Here is a 26,440-nt window from a genome sequence, read left to right on the forward strand (position 1 = left end):
AAGCAGGAAAAGACAGGACACATGAAATAAAGTGTGTCTAGAACACCATCCATAGCCTTTATTTTTATTTTTTTTAATTTTATTTATTTTTGGCTGCATTGGGTCTTCGTTGCTGCACACGGGCTTTCTCTAGTTGTGGTGAGCGGGGGCTACTCTTCGTTGTGGTGCGCGGGCTTCTCATTGCGGTGGCTTCTCTTGTTGCTCCGCACGGGCTCTAGGTGCGTGGGCTTCAGTAGTTGTGGCTCTCGGGCTCTAGAGCACAGGCTCAGTAGTTGTGGCACCTGGGCTCAGTAGTTGTGGCTCGTGGGCTCTAGAGTGCAGGCTCAGTAGTTGTGGCACATGGGCTTAGTTGTTCCGCGGCAAGTGGGATCTTCCCGGACCAGGGCTCGAACCCATGTCCCCTGCATTGGCAGGCGGATTCTTAACCATTGCGCCACCAGGGAAGTCCCATAGCCTTTTTTTTTTTTTCCCAATTCTGATAAAATGTTTATACCACTGAAAAATACATTCAGATGAGCACTTTATTTAAAAATCATATGCCAAAAAGAAAAAAGGCATATGGTTAGAAGTATCTGAAACAGCCATAAAAACTGAAGAAACAAGAAAAGAGTTCAATAGCAATTCACCATACCTCTGAATCTGGGGAAAATTGCCATTAATTACAAGGCAGACAGAACTGGATTCAGAAGTCCATCAAAATGGCAGAGAGAGTAGGAAGACCTGGCATTGCATAATGTAGATTCCAAGTGGTTGTTTAAAGTTTCTAGTTACAAAAATGAAAAACATAGAAGTACATAGTGTGTGTGTGTGTGTGTGTATGTGTGTGTATAAATATATATATGGCTATTTCTATAATTTTGGAATGGTGAAAGCCTTTCTAAGAATGACTCAAAGACAGAAACCATAAAGAAAAACATTGATTTGGTTTATTTTTCTATGTAAAATTAAAAATTTTTATGTATTAAAAAACCATAAACATCTCATACATGGCTAGTGGGATTTTTAAATGATGCAGCCACTTTGGAAAATAGTCTGGCAGTTCCTCAAAATGTTAAACATAGAGTCATCATATGACCCAGAAATTCCACTCCTAGGTATATACCCAAGATAAATGAAAATATATGTCTGCACAAAAACTTGTTACATACAAACTTGTACTTTATAATAGCTATAAAGTAGAAACAACCCACTTGGCTATCAACTGATAAATAAAAACTTGGTCTACCATACCATACAATGGAGTATTATTCCGCCATAAAAAGGAATGAAGTACTGACACCTGCTACAACATGGATAAGCCCTGAAAACATGCTGATGTATACTAAAAGCCACCAAATTGTATACTTGAAAAGAGTGAGTTTTATGGTATGTGAGTTTTTTTTATCAGTAAAGCTGTTATTTAAAAAACAAACGTAATGGCAAAGCTAATGACAAATGAAAAAAATTGTAACATTTCACATAGATGGGTAATATCTATAATACACAAGGGGTGCTTATATAAAAATTAGAAAATAAATAGGCCATTAAAAATCGGCAAAAGCTAAGATATGCATTTCACAGGAAAAACAGCACAAAAGGGGAATAAGCATTTTAATGTTTATGCTCATTTTGAAATTTCGATGTTACTGTGATTTTAGACCTGCTGCTAGATGTTATCATTTAGTATGTTAATAATAAAACTCATATTTTACTATGTCATATTCTGAGAAGGGGTCCTCAAGCTTTATCAGAACGCCAGTGTGTCTATGGCTCAAAAAGAGTTAGGAATCCCTGAACTACAGGAAACAGGTAAAATAAAGTATGGCATGTCTGTATAATGAAATGCTACATAGCCATTAAAGTTGATTTTGTAGGTGGGATGTAGAGCAATTGGAACTCTCATACACTGCAGGAGAGAGTGTAAATTGGTGCAGCCATTTTGGAGACTTTTTTTTTTTCTGCTAATGCTGAATATATGCATATCTATGACCTAGCAGTTGCACTCCTAAGCATATATGCAACAGAAATGTATACATATGTTCACCAAAAGACATCTACTGAATGTTCATAGCATCTATAACAGCCAAAACCTGAAAACAACCCCCATGTCCGTCAACAGCAGAATGGATAAATAAATTGTGATATATTTATACAAAGGAATACTATATGGCAGTTAAGTGTGAATGAAATGTTGCTATATGCAATGACACGAATTAATCTCATTCATATACTGTTTGAGTGAAAGTATACAGACATAAGAATAAATACTGTATAATTCTATTATCAGTATATAAATACTGTGTAAAGTTCAAAAAGCAGGCAAAACTCATTAGAAATTAGAAGTCAGGATAGTGGCTTCTTTTGCAGGAGAGGAGACAGTGACGAGGAGAAGGTCCAAAAGGTTTTTTGGAATGCTGGTAATGATCTATTGTTTTATATTGGTACTGGATATAAAAGTAGATTCAATTTATGAAAACACTTTGAACTTTACACTTACAATTTTTGCATATTTTGGTTTTTATGTTCTACTTGAATCAAAGGTTGCTTAAAAAATGACACTGTAGAAAAATTTCAATGACATGGAAAGATAGGAATATCTTTAAAATATAGGTTAATACAGGTACAAATTGTGTATAGAGTATGCTACCATTTTTTTTCCTTAAGGATCATCACACATATATGCTTGTAAACGCATAACGTATCTCCAGGAGAATATACAAGTAAATGATACGAGTAATTGCTTCTAGAGAGGGGGGACAGGGAGAGAGATTTATTTTTCACTTTATGACCTTTCGTACCTTTTGAAGTTTTACTTATGTACCTATATTGCCAATTTAATGCATAAATAAATTAATGATAATGCAGATTATTATTTCATTTTTGTGAAAATAAAGGTCTGGCACTACCCACATCAAAATGATAACCGTGTTTACCTCTGGGTGATGGGATTATGGATGATTTTTCTTTATTTTTCACCATATCTGTATTTTCTCAGTCTTCTAATGTGAACATGTGGGTTTTTTTTGGTTGTGCCATGTGGCTTGCAGGATCTCAGTTCCCCTACAGTGAGAGCCCGGAATCCTAACCACTAGGCCACCAGAGAACTCCCAACAAGTATTTCTTTTGAGAATGAGAAAGTCATTAAGCTTATTTTTTTGTTTGTTTGTTTTTTTTCGGCCGTGCCACGCGGCTTGTGGGATCTTAGTTCCCCGACCAGGGGTTGAACCCAGGCCCACAGCAGTGAAAGCACTGAGTCTTAACCACTGGGCCACCAGGGAATTCCCTAAACTTGTTTTTACAATTTAGTTTTTATCAGTGTTATTGAAATATAATTGCATACAATAAAATGCAGTGATTTTATGTGTACAGTTCAGAGTTTCACAAAGGTGCACCCATCTCATCATCACTCAGTCAAGACAGAGTTTCCACCTCCTAGGAAGTTCCTGCCTGTCCCTTTGCAGTCAACCTTTCCCTCTCCTAAGGAAGCAGCCATTGATCTAATTTCTAGCACCATAGCTTAGTTTTGTCTTCTACAGAAGGTCATAGAAGTGGGATTATACAGTATGTAATCTCTTGTGTCTGACTTCTTTCACCCAACATAATGATTTGAGATTGATCACCCAACATAATGATTTGAGATTGATTTGTGTTTTGTGTGTATCAATAATTCATTATAATTTTTTTAAATGAAGAGCGATGTCCTAAGCACTTACTGCTTTCTGATCTGTAGACTGAGACCCCATCCACGCAGAAAACAATCCTCCACAGCCTCTCCAGGCACGTCTGCCGCTGCGTGCCTGCTGCTGGCTGAGAGACCTTACCGCCACCACGTCCTGGGAGGAGAGGCAGCAGTCACCCCCCTCCCCCGCGGCAGCGCCAGTCTCAGGTGAGAGCCACCCTGCTCGTCGCCATTGTTCTGCGAGTGACAGCCTCCGGGGCAAATGGAAAGCCTTCAACCTGAAGGCTGTCAACTGCAGACAAGAATTCCTTTCTTTGTCAGGCTGGGTGGTCTCTGGGGCTTCGGCATCAACCTGCACAAAAGATGATAAGCATCGTGTGTGCTTGCAGAAAAACCTCGCCACCACCCAACGACTCTAACCGCACTCCTTTGTAAGGCCAGGATTAGCCCGGACGAGGCTCCCCGTGACTGTGTACAAACCATCAAATCCCAGCCCCAGGAGGGCATCCAGGGGTCGTTTAGTCCATTCCCCCCATCGCGACCCTGACCACCTGCATGCTTCATGAAATATATTTGTCCAAGAATCTTAGTCATAGACATCTAGAAGGTCCCTTAGAGATTACATGGTTTGACCCTCTCGGGCTTCAAAAAGGGGTCCAGACTTTCCCAAGGTCACACAGCACAAGGACAAGAACCCACGTCCTGGAAGCCTTCCTCTCTGGGGTGCTCTTTCCATTACCCCAAGCTGCTTTTGTTATTAAATGAACCCCCTGCCCAATAGTACAATGTAAAATGTAATTTCTAACTTTCCAATGTAAAAGGTGTGTGTGTGTGTGTGTGTGTGTGTGTGTGTGTGTGTGTCTATCTCCCGCAGCCTTCGCATAGGTAAAGGCTTTCTTGCACCTGTGGTGAGTACACCGGGCCGGGTTCATTTATGGAGTAGTTTGGTGCCCTCTACTGGTTACCAGTTATGGCAGCAACAACAGCTACCCCTTACTGTGCCTACTGTGCAGGACATTCAACGTGTGCCATTACTGCTAATTTTGAATCCAAAGAACAGGCCTGTAGACTAGGCAGTTTTATCCGTATTTTATAGATGAGGAAGTAGGGGCTCTTAGACATTTGATGCTCTGCCCAAAGTGGCTGAGCCTGGATTCAAACCCAGCCTTGTGGGACCCCAAGTTCCTTCCACGCGTCCATGTCAATACCGCTTGTCACAATCCTGACGCTGTGTGTAGGACTTTCCCCTTAAAATGACTTCTACCTACCTCAAAATCTGCCAGGAATTGGGTGTTAATGCCCCTGTTTACACAATGGGGAGGCCTGGGCTGGGACATCAGTGACTTGCCCAGGGTCCAGATCCAGTAAACCCTGTGCTCCTGGTCAATGCCGGGCTACTGCCCAGGAGAGCCACACACAAGGTCCACCAGGGAACTTCTTCCTGGGGCGGCAGCCTTCATCCAGGAGAGGGGTTGGGAGGCCATGGTCCCACCCAGGGGACCTCCCTCTATTCTAGGCCCCAAGGGACTCAGAGATAAAGAAAACACGTATTCAACTTGTGGGGGACTCCCATCCACTGGATTCAACAGATGCTGTGAAACTGGGCCCCTGGTGTATGTGTGTAAATGAGTGAATGAATGGATGGAGTGGCTGAGAGGTGAAGGTTAGGACTAATGGCAGAGGCTGTGCAGGTTGAGGGGTGGTTGGCCCAGTGTACTGTAAAGGGGTTGATTTCAGTTTAATTTGAAGAGTCCATTCCTATCAGTCACAGCAGTCCACAGACAGAGATGGCTGCATTCGTGGGCTTGGGCTCCAATCCCTGGATATGCAAGCAGAGTTAAGAAGACCACAGAAGAGATGTTGTAGAGGGATTTCAAGCCTGTATGATATTTTCTAAACATCAGCATCAAGATTTAGAAATTGGAAGATTTCACATAAAAATCCCAATTTTTAGCTCTTCTTTAACAAAGTAGAAGGCCTGGCTTCACTGGGCCTGCTGCAGTCCTGTCACAGCTGTCCTCTCGGTTCCCTATTGTCGCCTCAGCAACAAGGATGACTGGGATGCCATTTCTTATTGCACACGTGCTGTTGTTTTTCTTATTGCAAAAACAAAAATAAAAACATCTTTCAGTTCTTTCTGAAAAGAGGAAAAATTAAAAAACCAAGTCATTGTTTTAAGAAAAATAGTGTACAACATATTTATCTGTGGAAGTGAAGAAATTTCTATACATTTAAAAGGCAAGTGCTCAACTGGCTCCATTGGTTTTCATTGCTAGCTTGGACCCCATGACAACTTGAACTTGCTGCCCTATAGGGTCTTTCATGTCTTCTCATCCCTGCTGTGTGGACCTCAGGTCAGACTTTCACCGTCTTGCCACTTGGGTCTTCAGCTCCCGAGATGAGGGGCCACTGGAGCCAGCCATGAGTGTAGTCCTGGGTCTTGTGGTCTGAGATAGGAAGAAATCCTGCCCAGTGAGGCTGCTATGAATTTCCAGTTAAGTGAGATGATAAAGGCCTGGCAGACCACATCAATGCCTCTGCCCAGGGAAGCCCTTTGGAGATGTAGTGCCTTGATCACGACTTTTCTGAATTGGCCTCCCTCCCAACACTTTCTTCCCAGCCCTTCCCTCTCCATCCTGGCCACATGGACAGTGCTCTGATTCTTGGAGTATTGTCCAGAAGTGGGCACCAGCTTCAGATGTGGTCTGAACAGCTCAAATCAGCAGGACAAACGTCTCCCTCAGTTCAGACACCCTGCTCTTATTCTTGTCACCTCAGATCACATCATCTCTTTTCATCAGTCACATCACATGTTGGTCGCCACTGAATTTGTGAGACACCGAGACCTTCAGATTATTTCTTCAGGAACCCTTCTCAAGAGAGTTCTACCCCTGCCTTAACTAAAAATCATAGACAGTGAATGTTGAACATGGTCCTGGAGATCATCTAATGTCACCTCCCACATAGGCAGAAAGAGACCACTTCATCAGACACCCTGACAAAATTGTTGAACTGAAATGAGGAAGTTCACACTAACACACTTAGTACTGTTTTACCCACAGCTCCACTCCTCCAGGAATGGATCTTGATTTGTAAAACAAACAAACAAAAAACCCCAAACACATTAATCACCCTTTCTAGCTTAATGTCCTTCATAAGTTTGATTAGTACAATTTCTATATTTTCAGGTAGGTTAGTATCACATATTAGATATTCCGCTTACCAGAGTAACTCATTACCATTGTAGAAGACTTAGAAAATACAAAAAGCATAAGGAAAACAATTAAAAACTCTGGGATATCTACAGTATATAAAGAACACTTACAATTCAACGATAAAAAGGCAAATACTCCAATTTTAAAACAGGCAAAGGGCTTGAATAGACATTTCTCCAAAGAAGATATACAAATGGCCAATATGCACATGAAAAGATACTCAACATAGTTAATCTTTAAGGAAATGCAAATCAAAACCACGATGAGAAACCACTTCATATCCACTAGGATGTTATAGTAAAAAAGAAGATAATAAATATTGGCAAAGATGTGGAGAAATTGAAACCCTTATACATTGCTGGTAGGAATATGAAATAATGCAGTCACTTTGGAAAAACAGTCTGGCGATTCCTCAGACTAGTAAACCCAGAATTACCGTATGACTGAGCAGTTCCACTCCTAGGTGTCTACTCAAGAGAAGTGGTGACACATAACCACACAAAAACTTGTAAACGGACATTCATAGTATCATTATTCAAAATAGCCGAAAAGTGGAAACAGCTCAATGTCTATCAGCTGATGAATGGATTAAATAAAATGTGGTATATCCATAAAATGGAATGTTATTTGACAATTAAAAAGTGAAATATTGGAACATGCTGCAACATAGATGAACCTTGAAGACGTTGTGCTAGGTGAAAGAAGCCAGACACAAAAGGTCACATATTGTATGATTCCATTCATATGAAATGTCCAGAACAGTCAAATTTATGGAGACAGAAAACAAATTGGTGGCTGCTTAGGACTGAGAGGGTTTGAGAGGACACGGGGAGTGACTGCTAATGGGTGTGGCGCTTGTTTCTGGGGTGAGGAGAATGCTCTGAAACAGATGGTGGTGATAGTTGCCTAACTCTGTGAATACACTGAAAATGATTTGATTGCACACTTTAAATGGGTAAATTGTATGGTATGTGAATTAAATCTTAATAAAGCTGTACGACACCACCTTTTGTGAGTGCTTTGTGAAACCTCTCTGAGATGTGTTCTGCCTGACTCATTGGGGATGCAGTGTCTCTCAGCAGCCTTGGCTGGATAGGTGTCCACCTTGGGCTAGCTCCTCTGATGGTCCCTGGATGCAGAGGGATTCTGCCTTAAGAAGCTGAAGTGCATCTTGTATCATCCAGGGGAAATAAGGCAGCTGCATGATTATAATACAGGGTGCAAGGTTGGAAGATGGGGGTGCTTGGGAGATGGAGGTGGAGGGTAATGGAGTAGCCTCAGAGAAGGGAATAGGTTACTTCTAGCTGAAACATTGGGAAAAGGCTTCAAGGAGAGGGGAATAGTATTCTTTCAGATAAGATTGTGACAGATGGTGATGGATGTGATCAGGAAGAATCCAGATTAGACTTGAAGCTCCTTGAGAGGAGGACCATTAATTCATTGCTGTATTCCTGGTCCTCAGCACAGGACCTGGCTTGGAACACGGTGTCATGGTGTCATGAAATTGCTGACTGAATGAATATACAAATGAAAGAATGAGTGAGTGAGTGTATGAACAAAAGAATTGCAGGGAGAGAAATAACTCAGAAGCAAGAGGAATGCAGGACTGGCTTAGAAGATAGACCAGTTTGGTTAAAGCATAAAGTTCAATGAGGATTTACAGAAGGTAAGTCCCTGCAAAAGGCGGCTGAAACCAGATGATGGGGATTAGCTATAGACTTGGGGTCAAATGACTTTTGAGCAAATGGTTAAAGCTGTAATTTTTTTTCTTTTTTTTCATTTTTTGCCGCGCTACACAGCTTGTGGGATCTTAGTTCCCTGATCAGGGATTGAACCCGGGCCTTCGGCAGTGAAAGCGCACAGTGTCCTAACCACAGTGTCCTTAAAGTTGTACTTTAGAAAGATGCGGTAAGGCCAAGTGGAAGATGGGTCAGAAGGGGTCAGCCTGGAGGCTGGGAGACCAGCTTAGAGGCTGGTCAGGCAAAAGATGATGGGGGCTAAACTAGGCCAATAGTAGTGGGACCAGAGAAAGGATGGAAGCCAGAGACATTCAGCCAATTTCCAAGCATTATAAAAACTGTAAAAGCAAGTGCATCTGGTGACAAACTATTCACCTAATAGGTTCACCTATTCAACAGAACTCCAACTATTAGAGGAAGTACTTGCCAATAAAAAAGTTGGAATAAAAGTTGCAACCACACTTTTTATAAAGGTAATTGAAAGGAAAACAAAAACCCCAATTGGGGATAGTAAGAAAACAGGGAACCACAAAACTATGACCCCATTATGTAAATTGGAGTTCATCCATATAATGAATGAGCCCTGGACCACATTCATCCTCCCTTGGCCCTATCTAAGACTGGCAATAATAACTCTCAGACCAGGCTTCAGACAAAGACAGCCCAGTCTGTTTCAAACCACTTGGTTAGCATGTAGGGTATTACAAGGATCTGGTTTCTGATCCCAGCTCTGCATTAACTCAGGCAGAACAAGTACTAGTGGAGAAGTAAGAGGAAGACATTCTAATTTCAAGACTTACGAGTTTAGTGGTTGAGAATATTGATACTGGGGCTGGGCTGTGCCTGGTTGAACTCAGCTCTGTCACCTTGACCTTGAACAAGTTATTTAACATCTCTGTGCCTTAGTTATCTCATCTATAAACTGGCACTAGTGAATATACTCATTGAGTAGTTATGAAAATTAGATTAATTAATAAATTTTAAATGCTTAAAAACACCTACTATATTATATACTAAGCACCATGTAAGTGTTTACTATTATTATTATTATTGCAAAAAACACTGGCCAAAGCTAGACAACAATGGAGCAGGCTGTTCTGAAGTAGAGTGTTCCCTGTCTCCACAGGTACAGAAGCAGAGCTGAGGTGGTTGTCAGGTTCAGCTTTGGACATTGAGTTTTCAGTGCTGGTGAGACATCCGACTAGGTTTATTCAGTATTATTCATTCTATTTATTTAATTCCACAAACATTTAATGAGCAGCTACTCTGTGCCAGACATTGTGCTGGCGATACTGGGATGAACCAGATGGTCCCAGCTCTCGAGGACCTGATAATCTAGTTAAGGATGGCAGGTAGGTATCACCTCTGGTGTGGAAGAGCCACAACACCAGCACACACGAGGTTCATAGGAGCCTGAGGAAGGAGACAGGGCAAGTTTCCTGGAAGAGGTAGTAAGAAGCAAGGTCCCTTGGGCCACATTCAGGACCTGGAGAATGCAGAGTCGGGAAGATCTGCCCTTGCTGGTCAGTGGGTGACTGGATTTTGGCCTCCAGTACTGATAATCATTTTTCCTAGGTCCTGTCCTTAGTTGAATGTTTGGACCCTCCTACTTCTTATTGCTTCTGGAAAGAAAATTTTTGTGAGTCTTTAAGATGTTTTCTAAATCCCTTTGCACACACATTTTATTGATCAAGGTTCCAATATGATGTTTTTGCCTCAATCCCTTTATCTTTTGGTTCAGGGAGGTTGAAATCTAAGTTCTTCCAGAAGGAGCGTCAATCACAGCCAAAAGAGACTGCATTTCCTGGTTACTAAATCAATACAGCTTAGGTCTACAGGATCGGGCTAATTTCTGTGTTGCTGCATCCTCGTCCCAGACAGTTCTCCCCCTTGGCATGCTCCTTACCACAGATGTTCTCCTATTGTGAATTTATGCCAACGATGTTCAAAGTAACCACATTAAGGGGGTAAAGCCCCAGGAATCAGGGGAAAAATGAAAGTAAAAAAGAAAGCCACACACATGTACTATTTACTAGATAATAAAGACAAATATGTTCACATCCTGTCATCTCAGGCATGAATAACCCCAGAAATGCTCTCAGAGAGGAGGCCCTGTCAGGAAACACTGCCAAGTTTCTCATTCCCCTTCCTGTCTTCCATTCTTACCTGCCTGCTCTTTTTCAGCCTCCGTTAAGGACTTTCAGTTCTTCCTGTGCTTTGTTAATTACCCCTCTTTCAGCCAGGATCACAGTTGGTCTGGGAGGTGAGAGGTACAAAGCAGGAAGATAGATATAGTCGCAGGTTTTTCCTGACACTGTGAATGGGAAGAGGCAAGAACACATCCACTGGTCTATTCTCCTTGCCTGTTTTCCTTTTGTGCCCCCACCAAGATGACTCATGCCCCTGTGCTCCAGGCAAGCCCTGCAGCCTCTGTCACTGTGTGGGATGCACAGATCAGGGCATGTACTCCTCTTTTCTCTAAAGGAGGAGTCTCAGTTTACCTTGGTTGAGGCCTCAGCTAACAATTCAGACCCAATTACACGAAACTTGCTAACAAAGGTCAGGAAGCCCAAGGAGAGGGAGTTACCGGTAAAAGGAAATCCAACAGTTTGTCAAGAGTTAACAAAATACCAGGGCTGGTGCAGCATCTGAGCTATGGTCCATGTCCTTCAATATTCAAGCTTGGAATGCTTTTCTGGGGAGGAGTTTCTAGTGGCTAATTATTGCCAAAATTTACATTGGGGGAGAACTGTTACCTTGTCCTACGGAAATATTGCACAGCCTTAGATGCTCCTAGAGCTGTGTAGAGTCTAGAGGGGTCATTTAAGGGTGCTGGCTCTCAAAGTTTGCTGCCCATTAGAATCATGGGGGTGGGGGAGAGGTTGCTTTATAAAATCCTAATGCCCAGATCCCACCTCTGACCAATGATATCAAACTCTGTTTGTGGTTTTTAAACTCCCCAGGTGCTTCCAACGTGCAGCCAAGTTTGAGAACCTGTGGGCCAGACCCTTACTATTGGATCTGTGGTTCAGGGAGCTCATTAGAGATGCATATTCTCGAGTCCCACCATGGACCTACTGAATGAGAATGCTCATTTTAACAAGATCACCATGTGACTTGTATGTGCATTACAATTTGAGAAGCAGTTACTTTTCTTCAAACATTGGGCAGTTGGCAACAATGGGCCCAAATTCTGTCTACCCACTGGAGCTTTGCAGTAGCTTTTCCCTTAGCGGGGCCCTCACACTCCAGTTTGCCAGAGCCCCACACCTGGATGGATTCATTAACTTCCATTACCTGCCTGGGCCCAGTTAGAATTGGAATTTTTAAAAACCTTACTATAAAATAAAATTTACCATTAGGAACACATAGTACATTCGCAATGTTGTGAAGCCGTTACAACAGAACATTTTCATTACCCCAAAAGGAAGTCCCATACTTATTAAGCAGTCGCTTCTCATTTCCCTCTCCCCTCAGTCCCTGGCAACCACTAATCTGCTTTTTTGTTACTATGGGTTTGCTTATTTCAAATGTTTCATATAAAAGAAATGTATAATGTTTTCTTTTCTTTTTTAAAAAATAAATTTATTTATTTATTTATTTTGGGCTGTGTTGGGTCTCCATTGCTGTGAGCGGGTTTTCCCTAATTGTGGCGAGCAGGGGCTACTCTTCGTTGCGGTGCGCGGGCTTCTCATTGCGGTGGCTTCTCTTGTCAAGGAGCACAGGCTGTAGGTGCGGGGGCTTCAGTAGTTGTGACACGCGGGCTGTAATGCGCAGGCTCAGTAGTTGTGGCGCGCAGGCTTAGTTGCTCTGCGGCACGTGGGATCTTCCAGGACCAGGGATCAAACCTGTGTCCCCTGCATTTGCAGGCAGATTCTTAACCACTGTGCCACCAGGGAAGTCCCTATAATGTTTTCAAGGTTCATCCATGTTGTAGCATGTGTCAGTACTTCCTTTTTATGGCTGAATTATATTCCTTGTTTGGATATGCCACATTTTGTTTATCCATTCATCATTTGATGGACATTTGGGTAGTTTCAGTCTTTTGGTTATTGTGAATAGTGCTGCTATGAACATTTGTATGCAAGTTTTTGTTTGAACACCTGTTTTCAACCTTTGAGGACTTGAATTCTACCTGGGAGTGAAATTGCTGACTTATATGGTAATTCTATATGTTTAACTTTTTGGAGAATAGCCAAACTGTTTGCCATGGGCAGCATTGTTTTACATTCCCACTAGCAATGTATGAGGATTCCAATTTCTCCACATCCTTGCCAACACTTGTTATTTTCTGGGGTTTTTTTTTCCTCTTAATTCTAGTCATAGTAATGGGTGTGAAATGGTATCGCACTTCACTTTTGATCTGATGCTTTTCATTTGCATTTCACTAATGATGAATTCTTTTCATGTGCTTGTTTGGCCACTTGTACATCTTCTTTAGAAAAATATCTATTTAAGTTTTTAGCTCATTTAAAAACTGTTATTTGCCTTTTTGTTATTTAGTTGTAAGAGTTCCCTTTTCAGATACAGGTATCCCTCGCTTTTCAAGTTTGCTTTATCTCAATTTGCTTTTACGAAAGACCTTCATTAGTACCTGTTTTTGCTAACAGAAAGAAATGTGAAGAGGATTTCCGCTTTCAGGAAAAAAGGGGGAAAGCAAAAATAGTGTTTGAGTTTGTTTTGCATGAGGCAGTATAGAGGCAGCGCGCTTTGAGAGAATGACACCACCAAGTTCTTTCCCGGGGAACTACCCTCAGCATCTTATCATCCAGCTGCCATAGCTTTGAACTGTGTCTGTGAGCATCTGTGCTTTATCTCGATTTATTTTGTGCAGGTGCATTCGTTAGCAAGATGTATCCTAAGGTAATTGCCTCTTTACTTTATGCCATTTTGGCTTAGAAAATGTTTCTTAGGAATGCTCTACTTTTGGATAGGGAACATGGAAACCTGTATATGATTTCCAAATATTTTCTCCCATTCTGTGAGTTGTCTTTTCATTTTCTTGACAGTGTCCTTTGATGAACAAAAGTTTTCAATTTTGATGAAGTTAAATTTCTCTAATTTTTTTCTTTTCTTGCTCGTGCTTTAGGTGTCATATAGAATTTGAGATTTTATCACCTGGACAAGATCAATGGATGGGGAGCAAGAAGAATCTGAGGAGAAAGGGAGTAGGGATGGCTTGAGGTCTCTGTCTCCAGTTCAACCAGAAGAGCTCAGCATTTCTCTGCTTTATATAAGGTCCTCCAGTTTAAATATACATATATTTGATAGATTAGAACCACTAGTTTGTGCTTGTCAAACTTTTATCATTGAATATTAGAGGGAAACCTCAGTGTGCCAGCTTGCTCTAAAAACTAGTCCCAAATGGTATATGTAGTAATTAGAACTTAATGTTTTCTGGCTTCAGTTAAGTTTTATTTGTAATAAAGAAAAAGCATACATTTTCAGAAAATCATGCAGTGTTTCTTTTGCTTCATTTGCCACACGTTTGGGAAGTCAGGATTTGGCCCAAATCCAAACCCACTGTCTACCTGGTGGCAGCTCATCCACACTGAAGAAATATTCCAAGGAAAAGACAGCCGAGCTCAAGCATACCAGCCTTGGGAACCTGGTGCTGCATTTGCCTGATGTCACAGCAAGTGAGAGTTTAAACCCAGGCGCTCTCATTTCGAATCTAAGACACTGTCCCCCTAGGCCAGGTGTTGTAAGTAGTCAGACCAATCATCTATTGATCTCTCTTGATTGGCACTACTATTACTACTAGCTGCCATTTTATTTTATTATTTCATTTTACATTTTTTGGCTGTGCTGCTGGCATGCGGGATCTTAGTTCCCCAACCAGCTTTGGAACTCGCGCCCCCTGCATTGGAAGCACAGAGTCTTAACCTCTGGACTGCAAGGGAAGTCCTGCCATCATTTTTGAAAGCTTTCTATGTGCCAGGCATTGTGCTGAAAGGCTACATCTAATCTTCCCAACAACCATGAGAGTGGTTCCGTAATTATCCTCATTTTACTACTGAAGAAACTGAACTCAGGTTAAATAACTTGCTGAAGTCACGCAGATGGCAAGTGTCAGAGATAGCATTTAACCCAAGTCTGACTCCAAAGTCCATATTCTGAACCACCAAGCGAAACTATTATTTCAAAGATGACCAGGTCTTAATCACCGATCTCTGCCACGCCCCTCCCCCTGGGTTAAAGCCAGCCAGTATTCCCCGGGCCGACGCGTGCGCAGACTCCGCCCGCCGCCCCTCCCTTTCCCACGTGCTTCTCAAAATGCGCAGGCGCTCTCCTTGTCGGAGGCTGAGCCGTGGAGCAGGCGCGGAGGCGGTGCCGGCGGGGCCTTGGGCACGCTTCGGGGCGCCAATGAGCGTGCGCGGGGCTAGAGCCACAGTCCTTGGGGGAGCACGGAGATGGCGGCCGCCGGGGGAGCTTCGTCTGAGCGGGCGGTTTCAGAACAGCCGGCGGAGCTGTCTGCCTCGGTGCGGGCGAGCATTGAGCGGAAGCGGCAGCGGGCGCTGATGCTGCGCCAGGCCCGGCTGGCGGCCCGGCCTTACCCGGCGACGGCGCCTGCGGCTACCGGAGGTTTGGGCCCGGGCGGCGCCTGCCCCTTCTCTTTCCTTGCGGACCTGGGGCAGCGTCTTGGGTGTGGCGTGCACTCCCTTCGCGTTTCCGCGCAGACCCTGCCGCAGTCCCAGGTGCGGGGGGTGGGGGTGGGATCCGCTCAGCGGGCTTTGTCACAGCGGGCTGTCCGAGACCACAGGGCGACTCCTGACCCCCAGCCCTGGCCTTTCCTCCCTGCTCCTGGGCGGTCCTTAGCTTGGGAATGCAGCCGCCCTCGCCGTCGGGAAATGCCAGCCAGTGCCTCAGCTCTCCCTTTCTGCAGCTTTCACCGGTCCCAGGGGTGGTTTTTGTGTAAAGCTTTTAGACCTTGTAACACATTTAACTAGTGGTCCTGCACCAGCTTCCCTCAGTCATCCATTTAACACAGGGTGATTGAGTGCATATTCCGTAACCCGCACAGTGCTTGCTCCCGCTGCTGCCTTCGTGGGGCTAACAGAGTGGCACCTGTTGTGCTTCACGTTTTTCGAATTGGCTGATTTGATTCTCACAGCTAACCTGTGAGAAAATAATTAGGACAGGGTTTGGTATCCCTGTTTTACTGAGGTGGTAACTGAGGATCAGAAAAGGAAAGGGGGGTTTGCTCAGGTCCATCCCAGTGAGTGCAAGGGCTAATCAGGACTAGAACTCGGGTCATCTGACCCTGGGTTCGGGGCCTTTCCTTGCTCACCAGCTGCTTCTGCTATACTAGGCATGTCTCTCCCATAGGAAGAAAGGCTGTTATTCTTGTTTGGATTTCATCTTTCCCTTTTCTTAGCCCGTGGCGGCTTATTTGTCTCTTTGCCTATCATGTATATGTCTATCATGTAATTCTCCAGTGGGGTTAACTAATAATTGGGGTCAATTCTCCAGTGGGGTCAACTAATAATTTTCCTCAGGGAAATACAGTTTGGTTGACATGTGGTTCTTCAGGACTACCTCTATAATGTGAAGCACAAGTGTTCCTAAACCTATATCCATACTGTGTGAGCAGTTGAGCACGGTCAGAGCTGTGTCATCCACTACCCTTTTTCATCAGCCAGAAGTAAGGAAGAGTGAAAAGAGCGAGCTGCGTGTCTTGATATTCATACTGACACTGAATCTGTAAATTTCAACCACTTTTAATGGTTCTGGTCTCATCCTTTCTGCTTTATAGTGGTTTTCTTTTATTCCTTTCCCAACTTGAAGCATTCTAGGGTCAGGACAAAAAGTTGTCCATCTGCATTGATTAATTCATATTCATGATTCCATAAAGGTTTCTAGATCTGTACTAAAAGGCTGTGGAACACGGGTGCAAAATAGAGCATAAAGTGGTATTAAACTAAACGTCTGATAATGGAAAGCAAGGTAGCATGAATATTTTGTTAGATTTCTTAGGTATTTGCCAAAGAACTGAACTGTGTTGCAGCATTGTATACAACCTGCTGTGCTTCAAGAGTTAGGTAGGTGCTGAGATTTTTAATCTTTGTAGTACTTTTATTTCAGTGTACTGTACAGTTTTCATTTTCTGTGTGTGCTATGACAGCCCATGAAAAAGACTGAGAGGAACTTGCTTAGAATGTGTTGCTAAGAGTAGTGCTAAGGGCCTGGGGAAAAAACAAGGCATAGCAGTAGAGAGAAATTGGGCTTTGTTTTTGGCATGATTTACCATTGTTCAGGATCCTGCTCAGATTATGGTCTTGATTACTCCAGCTTCCCTTCTTAATTCTTACTGCACTCATGAATGATCATTCTAATCATTCGCTACACTATTCATGAAATCAAAATCATATTCTGATACATTCACTGATTTCTATCCAGTCAGTAAATATTCATGGAATGCTTAACTGTTTTTCAGAATTACAGAGATAAAAGCACTCAGTCTAATGAAGGGATGTAGAGAGATGAACAGACAATATAGTAGAATATGAGAATTGCTGTTCACAGTAGAAACAGGCTTATACTCTAATTCCTTTATTTAATAAATTGAGGCCAGAGAAGGGGAGTTTAGACTTAAGCAAGATAATACCTACTAAATTTGTCTTAAAAAATTAGTTATAACATTCATACATTAATGTAAAATGCACTCATCTGAATTTTACCTATGTGAATACTCATGTCAATACCACAGCAATCAATATACTGTACAGACACTTCCAGAACCTTAGAAGTTTCCCTAATGGCACTTCTTAGTCAACCATTCACCCTTAGAAGTAACTGTCATTCTGACCATTTGATTAGTACTGTCTGTTTTTGAACATCATATAAATGGAATCATACAGTAACTGGCTTCTTTTGCTCAACATAATACCTGAGAGATTCATCCGTGTTGTTGCATGTGTTGGTAGTTTGTTCATTTATATGTTCTATAGTACTCTCTTATGTTGTTATACCGTAGTTTTTCCATTTTCCTTTGATGGAAATTTGGGTTGTTTCCAGTTTGGGGCTATTATGAGGAAAACATTTGTGAGCATTTTTGATATGTCTTATGGTAGACATATGCACTCATTTCTATCGTGTATATGCCTAGAGATGGAATTCTGGGTTATAGGGGAGATGTATATTTTAACTTTAGTAGGCATTGCCGAACAATGATTATATCAATTTAAAATCTTACCAGCGATGTATGATAGTCCCAGGTGCTCCACATCCTCATCATCTGGTATCGTCAGTCTTTTTCATTTTGAGTGTTCTGGTGGGAATGGTGTTATTTCATTATGGTTTTAATTTGTATTTTCCTAATTACTTATGATGATGAGACCTTTTTCATGTGGTTACTAGCTATTTGCATATCTTCATTTGTGAAGTTTCTCTTCAGGTCTTTTCCCTTTTTTTAAGTTGGGCTATTTGTCTTTTACTGGTTTATAGAATTTCATTATGTTTTCTGGATGAGTCTTTTGTCAGATATACATATTGCAAATAGCTTCTCCCGATTTGTATCTTGTCTTTTTACTCTCATAATGGTGTCTTTTGATGAATAGAGGTTCTTAGTTTTAATCAAGTTCAATTAGCAGTTTTTCTCTTATGGTTAATACGTTTGTGTCATGTTTAAGAAGTTTTTGGCTACCTCAAGTTCATGGAGTTATTCTCCAATGTTCTCTTCTAGAAGCTTTATTGTTTTACCTTTTACCCTTTACATTCAAGACTATGATCCATTTAAAAATTGTTTTGTGTATATTGTATGAGGTAGAGTCAAAGTTCATTTATTGAAACGACCATCTTTTCCTCACTGTTTTGTAGTACCTTTGTCATAAATCCTAGCACCATTTATTGAAAATATTATCTTTTTCTCACTGAATTGCCTTGAAGCCTTTGCTGTAAGTTAAGTGACCAAATATGTATAGGTCTATTTCAGGACTCTCTCTTCTATTATCAATACATTGGTCCCTTTGTTTTAGTACTATACTGTCATAATTACTGAAGCTTTGTAGTAAATCTTTAAATCTGGTAGTGTAAATCCTCCAGTTTTGTTCAGAGTTATCTTGGCTATTGTGTGTTCTTTGTATTTACATATAAACGTTAGATCAGCTTGTCAGCTCCCATTACTCCTCCCCCTTCCACACACACACACACACACACACACACACACACACACACACACACACACACGTGCGTTCCCACCCCCCGCCACTGCTGGGGTTTTGAATGAAATCACATTGAATCTTTAGGTAAATCTGGGGAGAATTGACTTAGATTTCTCTTAGTGGTGTTTTCAGTATAGAGGTTTTACACATCTATTCCTAGGTATTATTTCTTAATTCTAATTGTAGATTCTTTTGGATATTCTGTATACATAATCACATCGTCCGTGAATACTGTTTTACTTCTTTCCAACCTTTATGCCTGTCTTGTTTTCTTGCCGTAGTACAGTGGCTGGGACCTTCATTATAATGTTGAATAGAAGTGGTAATAGTGGACATCCTTGTCTTATTTGATATATATTAAATTTTTAAAAGTTCCTGTTTATGCCCAAGGGAACATAAGGGCTTACCTAGTTCATTTGTTGACCACTCTTACTTTTTGTAGGCATGGCTAATGTAAAAGCAGCCCCGAAGATAATTGACACAGGAGGAGGCTTCATTCTGGAAGAGGAGGAGGAAGAAGAACATACAATTGGAAAAGTTGTTCATCAACCAGGTAAAGTGTGTTTTCAGAAAATAGATACCTAGGTTGGTCATTTTGAGTAACATGCATAATTCTTTGCAAAGTGATGCTAGAAAATGCCACATTTAGTCTAGTCACTGAGCACATTGGCTTTATAAGAGTGATAAAATTTGGCAGTTTTGCTAGTAGATTAAAAATAAAACAAATTTGGCAATGATTCATTTAACATGTGGTTTGTGTACTTAGGGTTGATGCTCTCTGTTTTATAATAGGTAGGCTGATAGAATAAATACTTAAAAGTATCTTGATAGGCTGAAATGAGGGACTTGAATGCAAGAGATAAAATTTAGGTCTTTATGTTTAGAGGAAAAAAAGTGGTCTGTAAAGTACAAGATAGGTCTGGCATAAAAAGAATAATAAAATAGCTATTATCTAAGGTTAAAGTTTTGGTAAATCACATATATCTATACCTGTCCATCCTCTGGATGAGGGTACTTTCACACTCTTTGAAAAAGATAGTTTTACTTGATCATAAGTTTGAAGCCAGTAGTGGAATATAACAGCTTAAAAAAGCTATTCCAGTTTTGGTTGCAGCATTAGAAGTGTTGTGTGTTCATCAAGGTAGGTAATAATCCTGTTCTCTTCTGTGTGTGTCTAAACTATTGTTTTCAGAAGCTGACACCTGAAGGATTAAAATACTTATTTTCAGTTTGGGTGCCTTTTTTTTTTAACATCTTTATTGGAGAATAATTGCTTTACAATGGTGTGTTAGTTTCTGCTTTATAACAAAGTGAATCAGCTATACATATGCATATATCCCCATATCTCCTCCCTCTTTCGTCTCCCTCCCACCCTCCCTATCCCACCCCTCTAGGTGGTCACAAACCGCCGAGCTGATCTTCCTGTGCTATGCGGCTGCTTCCCGCTAGCTAGCTATTTTACATTTGGTAGTGTATATATGTCCATGCCACTCTCTCACTTTGTCCCAGCTTACCCTTCCCCCTCCCCATGTCCTCAAGTCCATTCTCTACGTCTTTATTCCTGTCCTGCCCCTAGGTTCTTCAGAACCTTTTTTTTTTTTTTTTTTTAGATTCCATATATATGTGTTAGCATACGGTATTTGTTTTTCTCCTGACTTACTTCACTCTGTATTACAGACTCTAGGTCCATACACCTCACTACAAATAACTCAATTTCGTTTCTTTTTATGACTGAGTAATATTCCACTGTATATATTGGGTGCCATATTTTATGAGGGCTATTGACAAGTGTATATGTCCAAAACAGGGTGGTCAAAATGGAAATATTGAAATTGGCATGTGAGGAACAGTTGTCAAAACTGGATACGTTTAACTTAGAAACACTTCAGCTGCCTGCAAATGCAAGAAGTATTCCTCTGTGGAAGACAGACTATACTTACTGTGATTTGCCCTGGAGGGGAGAATTGAAACAGTGGGTAACAGTTACAGTGAGGGAGATTCCAACCCAGTATAATGAACTTGTACTTTGCACTAAATAGGGTGTTGGCACATATATCATGTGAGCCAATCCATGTGGAATGCTGCCTCTAAATAGCAAAGCATTGGAGGGGTTCAGAGATTGAGAGACACTTGAGCATGATATTGTAGAAAAACCCTGTATCAAGAGGGAATGCCTTAAATTCAATGACCTGTAAAGTCCTTATGATTTTATGGATATGAAGATTCACTGTAACTGTTATTCTGTAGATTCCTGAATCTACCACGGGCTTATAAAGCCCTGTTCATTTAACAGGTCATGCAACAAACATTAATTGAGAACCTACTGTAGTGCCTTTCTGCTTGACTGAGGTATGTGTGTGGCGTGTGTCATATACTGTTATTGACAGTAGGGCTGCTGCTTGCAGATAGCACTCTGGTAGCGAATTTGTGCAGGTTAGAAAAGGTGTCTCTTATTCTCAAGCTGGCCCCATACATGGAAGGCAGGGAGAGGCTAAAGAAAGAGTCAGAGCACTCCAGATTGGTAGGTGGCAGTTTTAATAAGCAAGGGAACTTTCTTTTTTTATTTTATTTTATTTTATTTTAATTTTTTTTAAAACATCTTTATTGACGTATAATTGCTTTACAATGGTGTGTTAGTTTCTGCTTTATAACAAAGTGAATCAGTTATACATATACATATGTTCCCATTATCTCTTCCCTCTTGCATCTCCCTCCCTCCCACCCTCCCTATCCCACCCCTCTAGGTGGTCACAAAGCACCGAGCTGATCTGCAAGGGAACTTTCTTACGAGGCTTGTCTTGGGTGGCTGTGAGTTGAGTAGATCTCCGCACCCACTCGCCAAATCTTAAAGTATATATAGAAGCTTTCACAGGGTTCAGCGCATATTCAGTCCACATGGTCTCAACAACACCGTACTCTCTCAAGGCTGTGTCCTTGAAACAGCTCCCACTGTGGGAACGTGGGGCAGAATGTACATCCCAAGGACAGAAGAAGAGAGGGTGAGGACACTCTGATTGCCCAGGTCCAGCTCACAGGTTAACTGGTGGTCACATCCTTGATTACCTCTTCCACAGTGTCATCTTTGGGAGAGAAATTAGAAAAAGACCCTCTTTCTCTGGGCTGACTTAGCCTGGGCCAAGGCTCATGGCTTAAAAAGTGGTCATGGGCTGCATTTTGATACCTGTTTGCCCCCTTGGGCAGGTGCCATTGCACAAGGAGCCTACTTTTAAGACTTTATGTGGTTGACCTCTATGGGTAGAAGAAAACAGGGAGAGTAATTAATATTTTCTATCACTTTTTTTTTTTTTTAGAGTCAGACACTAATTTCTGTACTTGGCAGAATTTCGGACAGTCACAATGATGAAAGAGCTTGAAAAGGAAAGGAAATGGGCTTCACTAGGTTTATAAAAGTTTGGATGTCTCCATACATACTGGAGAGGGGCCCCGTGGATTAGGACACTGCAAAGGGAGATCTCAGAAAGGGGGGTTGGGGTGGAGCTTCTGCAACTCTTGACTGAGGGAGCAGTGGAACCTCTCCTTTGGTAAAAAGCTAGATGCCTGTGGAGAAGAGGCTGGTTGCTTCTCTGTGCTTTTCTGCTTCCTAGGACTTTTTTTTTTTTTTTTAATGTTTTAAGTTAATATTGGTACAGCTTAAGAGCTCTTTATTTTCTTTTTTTTTAGTTATTTCTGAGATATACATTTTAAAGTAATAACTAGAATTATGACTTATAACATTATCCCAGAACATATAAGGTTTTTAGAAATTTCATGTAATGTCTGAAACATTTATATTAACATATTTCCATACAAATAACCCAAAGAAAGTTTAGTATTAGTTGTTTTTTTTGTTTGTTTTTTTATACTGCAGGTTCTTATTAGTCATCAATTTTATACACATCATTTTATTCATGTCAATCCCAATCGCCCAGTTCATCACACCACCATCCCCACCCCACCGCGGTTTTCCCCCCTTGGTGTCCATACGTTCTCTACATCTGTGTCTCAACTTCTGCCCTGCAAACCGGTTCATCTGTAACATTTTTCTAGGTTCCACATACATGCGTTAATATACGATATTTGTTTTTCTCTTTCTGACTTACTTCACTCTATATGACAGTCTCTAGATCCATCCACGTCTCAACAAATGACTCAAGTTCGTTCCTTTTTATGGCTGAGTAATATTCCATTGTATATATGTACCACAACTTCTTTATCCATTCGTCTGTTGATGGGCATTTAGGTTGCTTCCATGACCTAGCTATTGTAAATACTGCTGCAATGAACATTGGGGTGCATGTGTCTTTTTTTTTTTTTTAAAGGAACTCCTTTATTTATTTATTTATTTTTGGTTGTGTAGGGTCTTCGTTTCTGTGCGAGGGCTTTCTCTAGTTGCGGCAGGCAGGGGCCACTCTTCATCGCGGTGTGCGGGCCTCTCACTATTGCGGCCTCTCTTGTTGCGGAGCACAGGCTCCAGATGCGCAGGCTCCGTAGTTGTGGCTCACGGGCCTAGTTGCTCTGCGGCATGTGGGATCTTCCCAGACCAGGGCTTGAACCCGTGTCCCCTGCATTGGCAGGCAGATTCTCAACCACTGCGCCACCAGGGAAGCCCACATGTGTCTTTTTGAATTATGGTTTTCTCTGGGTATATGTCCAGTAGTGGGATTGCTGGATCATATGGTAATTCTATTTTAGTTTTTTAAGGAACCTCCATACTGTTCTCCATAGTGGCTGTATCAATTTACATTCCCACCAACAGTGCAAGAGGGTTCCCTTTTCTCCACACCCTCTCCAGCATTTGTTGTTTGTAGATTTTCTGATGATGCCCATTCTAACTGGGTGAGGTGATACCTCATTGTAGTTTTGATTTGCATTTCTCTAATAATTAGTGATGTTGAGCAGCTTTTCATGTGCGTCTTGGCCTTCTGTATGTCTTCGTTGGAGAAATGTCTATTTAGGTCTTCTGCCCATTTTTGGATTGGGTTGTTTGTTTCTTTAATATTGAGCTGCATGAGCTGTTTATATATTTTGGAGATTAATCCTTTGTCCGTTGATTCGTTTGCAAATATTTTCTCCCATTCTGAGGGTTGTCTTTTCGTCTTGTTTATGGTTTCCTTTGCTGTGCAAAAGCTTTGAAGTTTCATTAGGTCCCATTAGTTTATTTTTGTTTTTATTTCCATTATTCTAGGAGGTGGATCAAAAAAGATCTTGCTGTGATTTATGTCAAAGAGTGTTCTTCCTATATTTTCCTCTAAGAGTTTTATAGTGTCCGGTCTCACATTTAGGTCTCGAATCCATTTTGAGTTTATTTTTGTGTATGGTGTTAGGGAGTATTCTAATTTCATTCTTTTACATATAGCTGTCCAGTTTTCCCAGCACCACTTATTGAAGAGACTGTCTTTTCTCCATCGTATATCTTTGCCTCCTTTGTCATAGATAAGTTGACCATAGGTGCGTGGGTTTATCTCTGGGCTTTCTATCTTGTTCCATTGATCTGTGTTTCTGTTTTTGTGCCAGTACCATATTGTCTTGATTACTGTAGCTTTGTAGTATAGTCTGAAGTCAGGGAGTCTGATTCCTCCAGCTCCGTTTTTTTCCTTCAAGACTGCTTTGGCTATTCGGGGTTTTTTGTGTCTCCATACAAATTTTAAGATGATTTGTTCTAGCTCTGTAAAAAAATGCCATTGATAATTTGATAGGGATTGCATTGAATCTGTAGATTGCTTTGGGTAGTATCGTCATTTTCACAATATTGATTCTTCCAATCCAAGAACATGGTATATCTCTCCATCTGTTGGTATCATCTTTAATTTCTTTCATCAGTGTCTTATAGTTTTCTGCATACAGGTCTTTTGCCTCCCTAGGTAGGTTTATTCCTCGGTATTTTATTCTTTTTGTTGCAGTGGTAAATGGGAGTGTTTCCATAATTTCTGTTTCAGATTTTTCATCATTAGTGTATGGGAATGCAAGAGATTTCTGTGCATTAATTTTGTATCCCGCAACCTTACCAAATTCATTGATTAGCTCTAGTAGTTTTCTGGTGGCATTTTTAGGATTCTCTATGTATAGTATCATGTCATCTGCAAACAGTGACAGTTTTACTTCTTCTTTTCCAATTTGTATTCCTTTTTTTCCTTTTTCTTCTCTGATTGCCGTGGCTAGGACTTCCAAAACTATGTTGAATAATAGTGGTGAGAGTGGACATCCTTGTCTCGTTCCTGATCTTAGAGGAAATGCTTTCAGTTTTTCACCATTGAGGATGATGTTGGCTGTGAGTTTGTCATATATGACCTTTATTATGTTGAGGTAGGTTCCCTCTATGCCCACTTTCTGGAGAGTTTTTATCATAAATGGGTGTTGAATTTTGTCGAAAGCTTTTTCTGCATCTATTGAGATGATCATATGGTTTTTCTTCTTCAATTTGTTAATATGGCGTACCACATTGATTGATTGGCGTATATTGAAGAATCCTTGCATCCCTGGGATAAATCCCACTTGATCATGGTGTATGATCCTTTTAATGTGTTGTTGGATTCTGTTTGCTAGTGTTTTGTTGAGGATTTTTGCATCTATATTCGTCAGTGATATTGGTCTGTATTTTTCTTTTTTTGTAGTATCTTTGTCTGGTTTTGGTATCAGGGTGATGGTGGTCTCATAGAATGAGTTTGGGAGTGTTCCTTCCTCTGCAATTTTTTGGAAGAGTTTGAGAAGCATGGGTGTTAGCTCTTCTCTAAATGTTTTATAGAATTCACCTTTGAAGCCATCTGGTCCTGGACTTTTGTTTGTTGGAAGATTTTTAATCACAGTTTCAATTTCATTACTTGTGATTGGTCTGTTCATATTTTCTATTTATTGCTGGTTCAGTCTTGGAAGGTTGTACCTTTCTAAGAATTTGTCCATTTCTTCCAGGTTGTCCATTTTATTGGCATAGAGTTGCTTGTAGTAGTCTCTTAGGATGCTTTGTATTTCTGCGGTGTGTGTTGTAACTTCTCCTTTTTCATTTCTAATTTTATTGATTTGAGTCCTCTCTCTCTTGATGAGTCTGGCTAATGGTTTATCAATTTTGTTTATCTTCTCAAAGAACCAACTTTTAGTTTTATTGATCTTTGCTATTGTTTTCTTTGTTTCTATTTCATTTATTTCTGCTCTGATCTTTATGATTTCTTTCCGTCTACTCACTTTGGGTTTTGTTTGTACTTCTTTCTCTAGTTCCTTTAAGTGTAAGGTTAGATTTTTTATTTGAGATATTTCTTGTTTCTTGAGGTAGGCTTGTATAGGTATAAACTTCCCTCTTAGAACTGCTTTTGCTGCATCCCATAGGTTTTAGATCATCGTGTTTTCTTTTTTTTTTTTTTAACATCTTTATTGGAGTACAATTGCTTTACAGTGGTGTGTTAGTTTCTGCTTTATAACAAAGTGAATCAGTTATACATATACATATGTTCCCATATCTCTTCCCTCTTGCATCTCCCTCCCTCCCTCCCTATCCCACCTCTCTAGGTGGTCACAAACCACCGAGCTGATCTCCCTGTGCTATGTGGCTGCTTCCCACTAGCTATGTATTTTACGTTTGGTAGTGTATATATGTCCATGACACTCTCTCACTTTGTCACAGCTTACCTTTCCCCCTCCCCATATCCTCAAGTCCATTCTCTAGTAGGTCTGTGT

The 26,440-nt window shown here is 41.0% G+C and overlaps 1 protein-coding gene across 1 annotated transcript in view; it reads left to right on the forward strand.

Moving 5' to 3' along the window:
* Positions 1–14,927: 14,927 nt before the first annotated feature.
* XPA (XPA, DNA damage recognition and repair factor) overlaps positions 14,928–26,440 on the forward strand; it is a 38,926-nt gene continuing 27,413 nt past the window's right edge. The window contains exons 1-2 of the mRNA XM_061201117.1: positions 14,928–15,197; positions 19,218–19,328. Coding sequence (XP_061057100.1) covers positions 15,026–15,197; positions 19,218–19,328 — 283 coding nt within the window. The 5' untranslated portion in view covers positions 14,928–15,025. The remainder of the gene's footprint in view (positions 15,198–19,217; positions 19,329–26,440) is intronic.

This window comes from Eubalaena glacialis, chromosome 9 (genome assembly GCF_028564815.1).
Source record: "Eubalaena glacialis isolate mEubGla1 chromosome 9, mEubGla1.1.hap2.+ XY, whole genome shotgun sequence".
Taxonomy (NCBI): Eukaryota; Metazoa; Chordata; class Mammalia; order Artiodactyla; family Balaenidae; genus Eubalaena; species Eubalaena glacialis.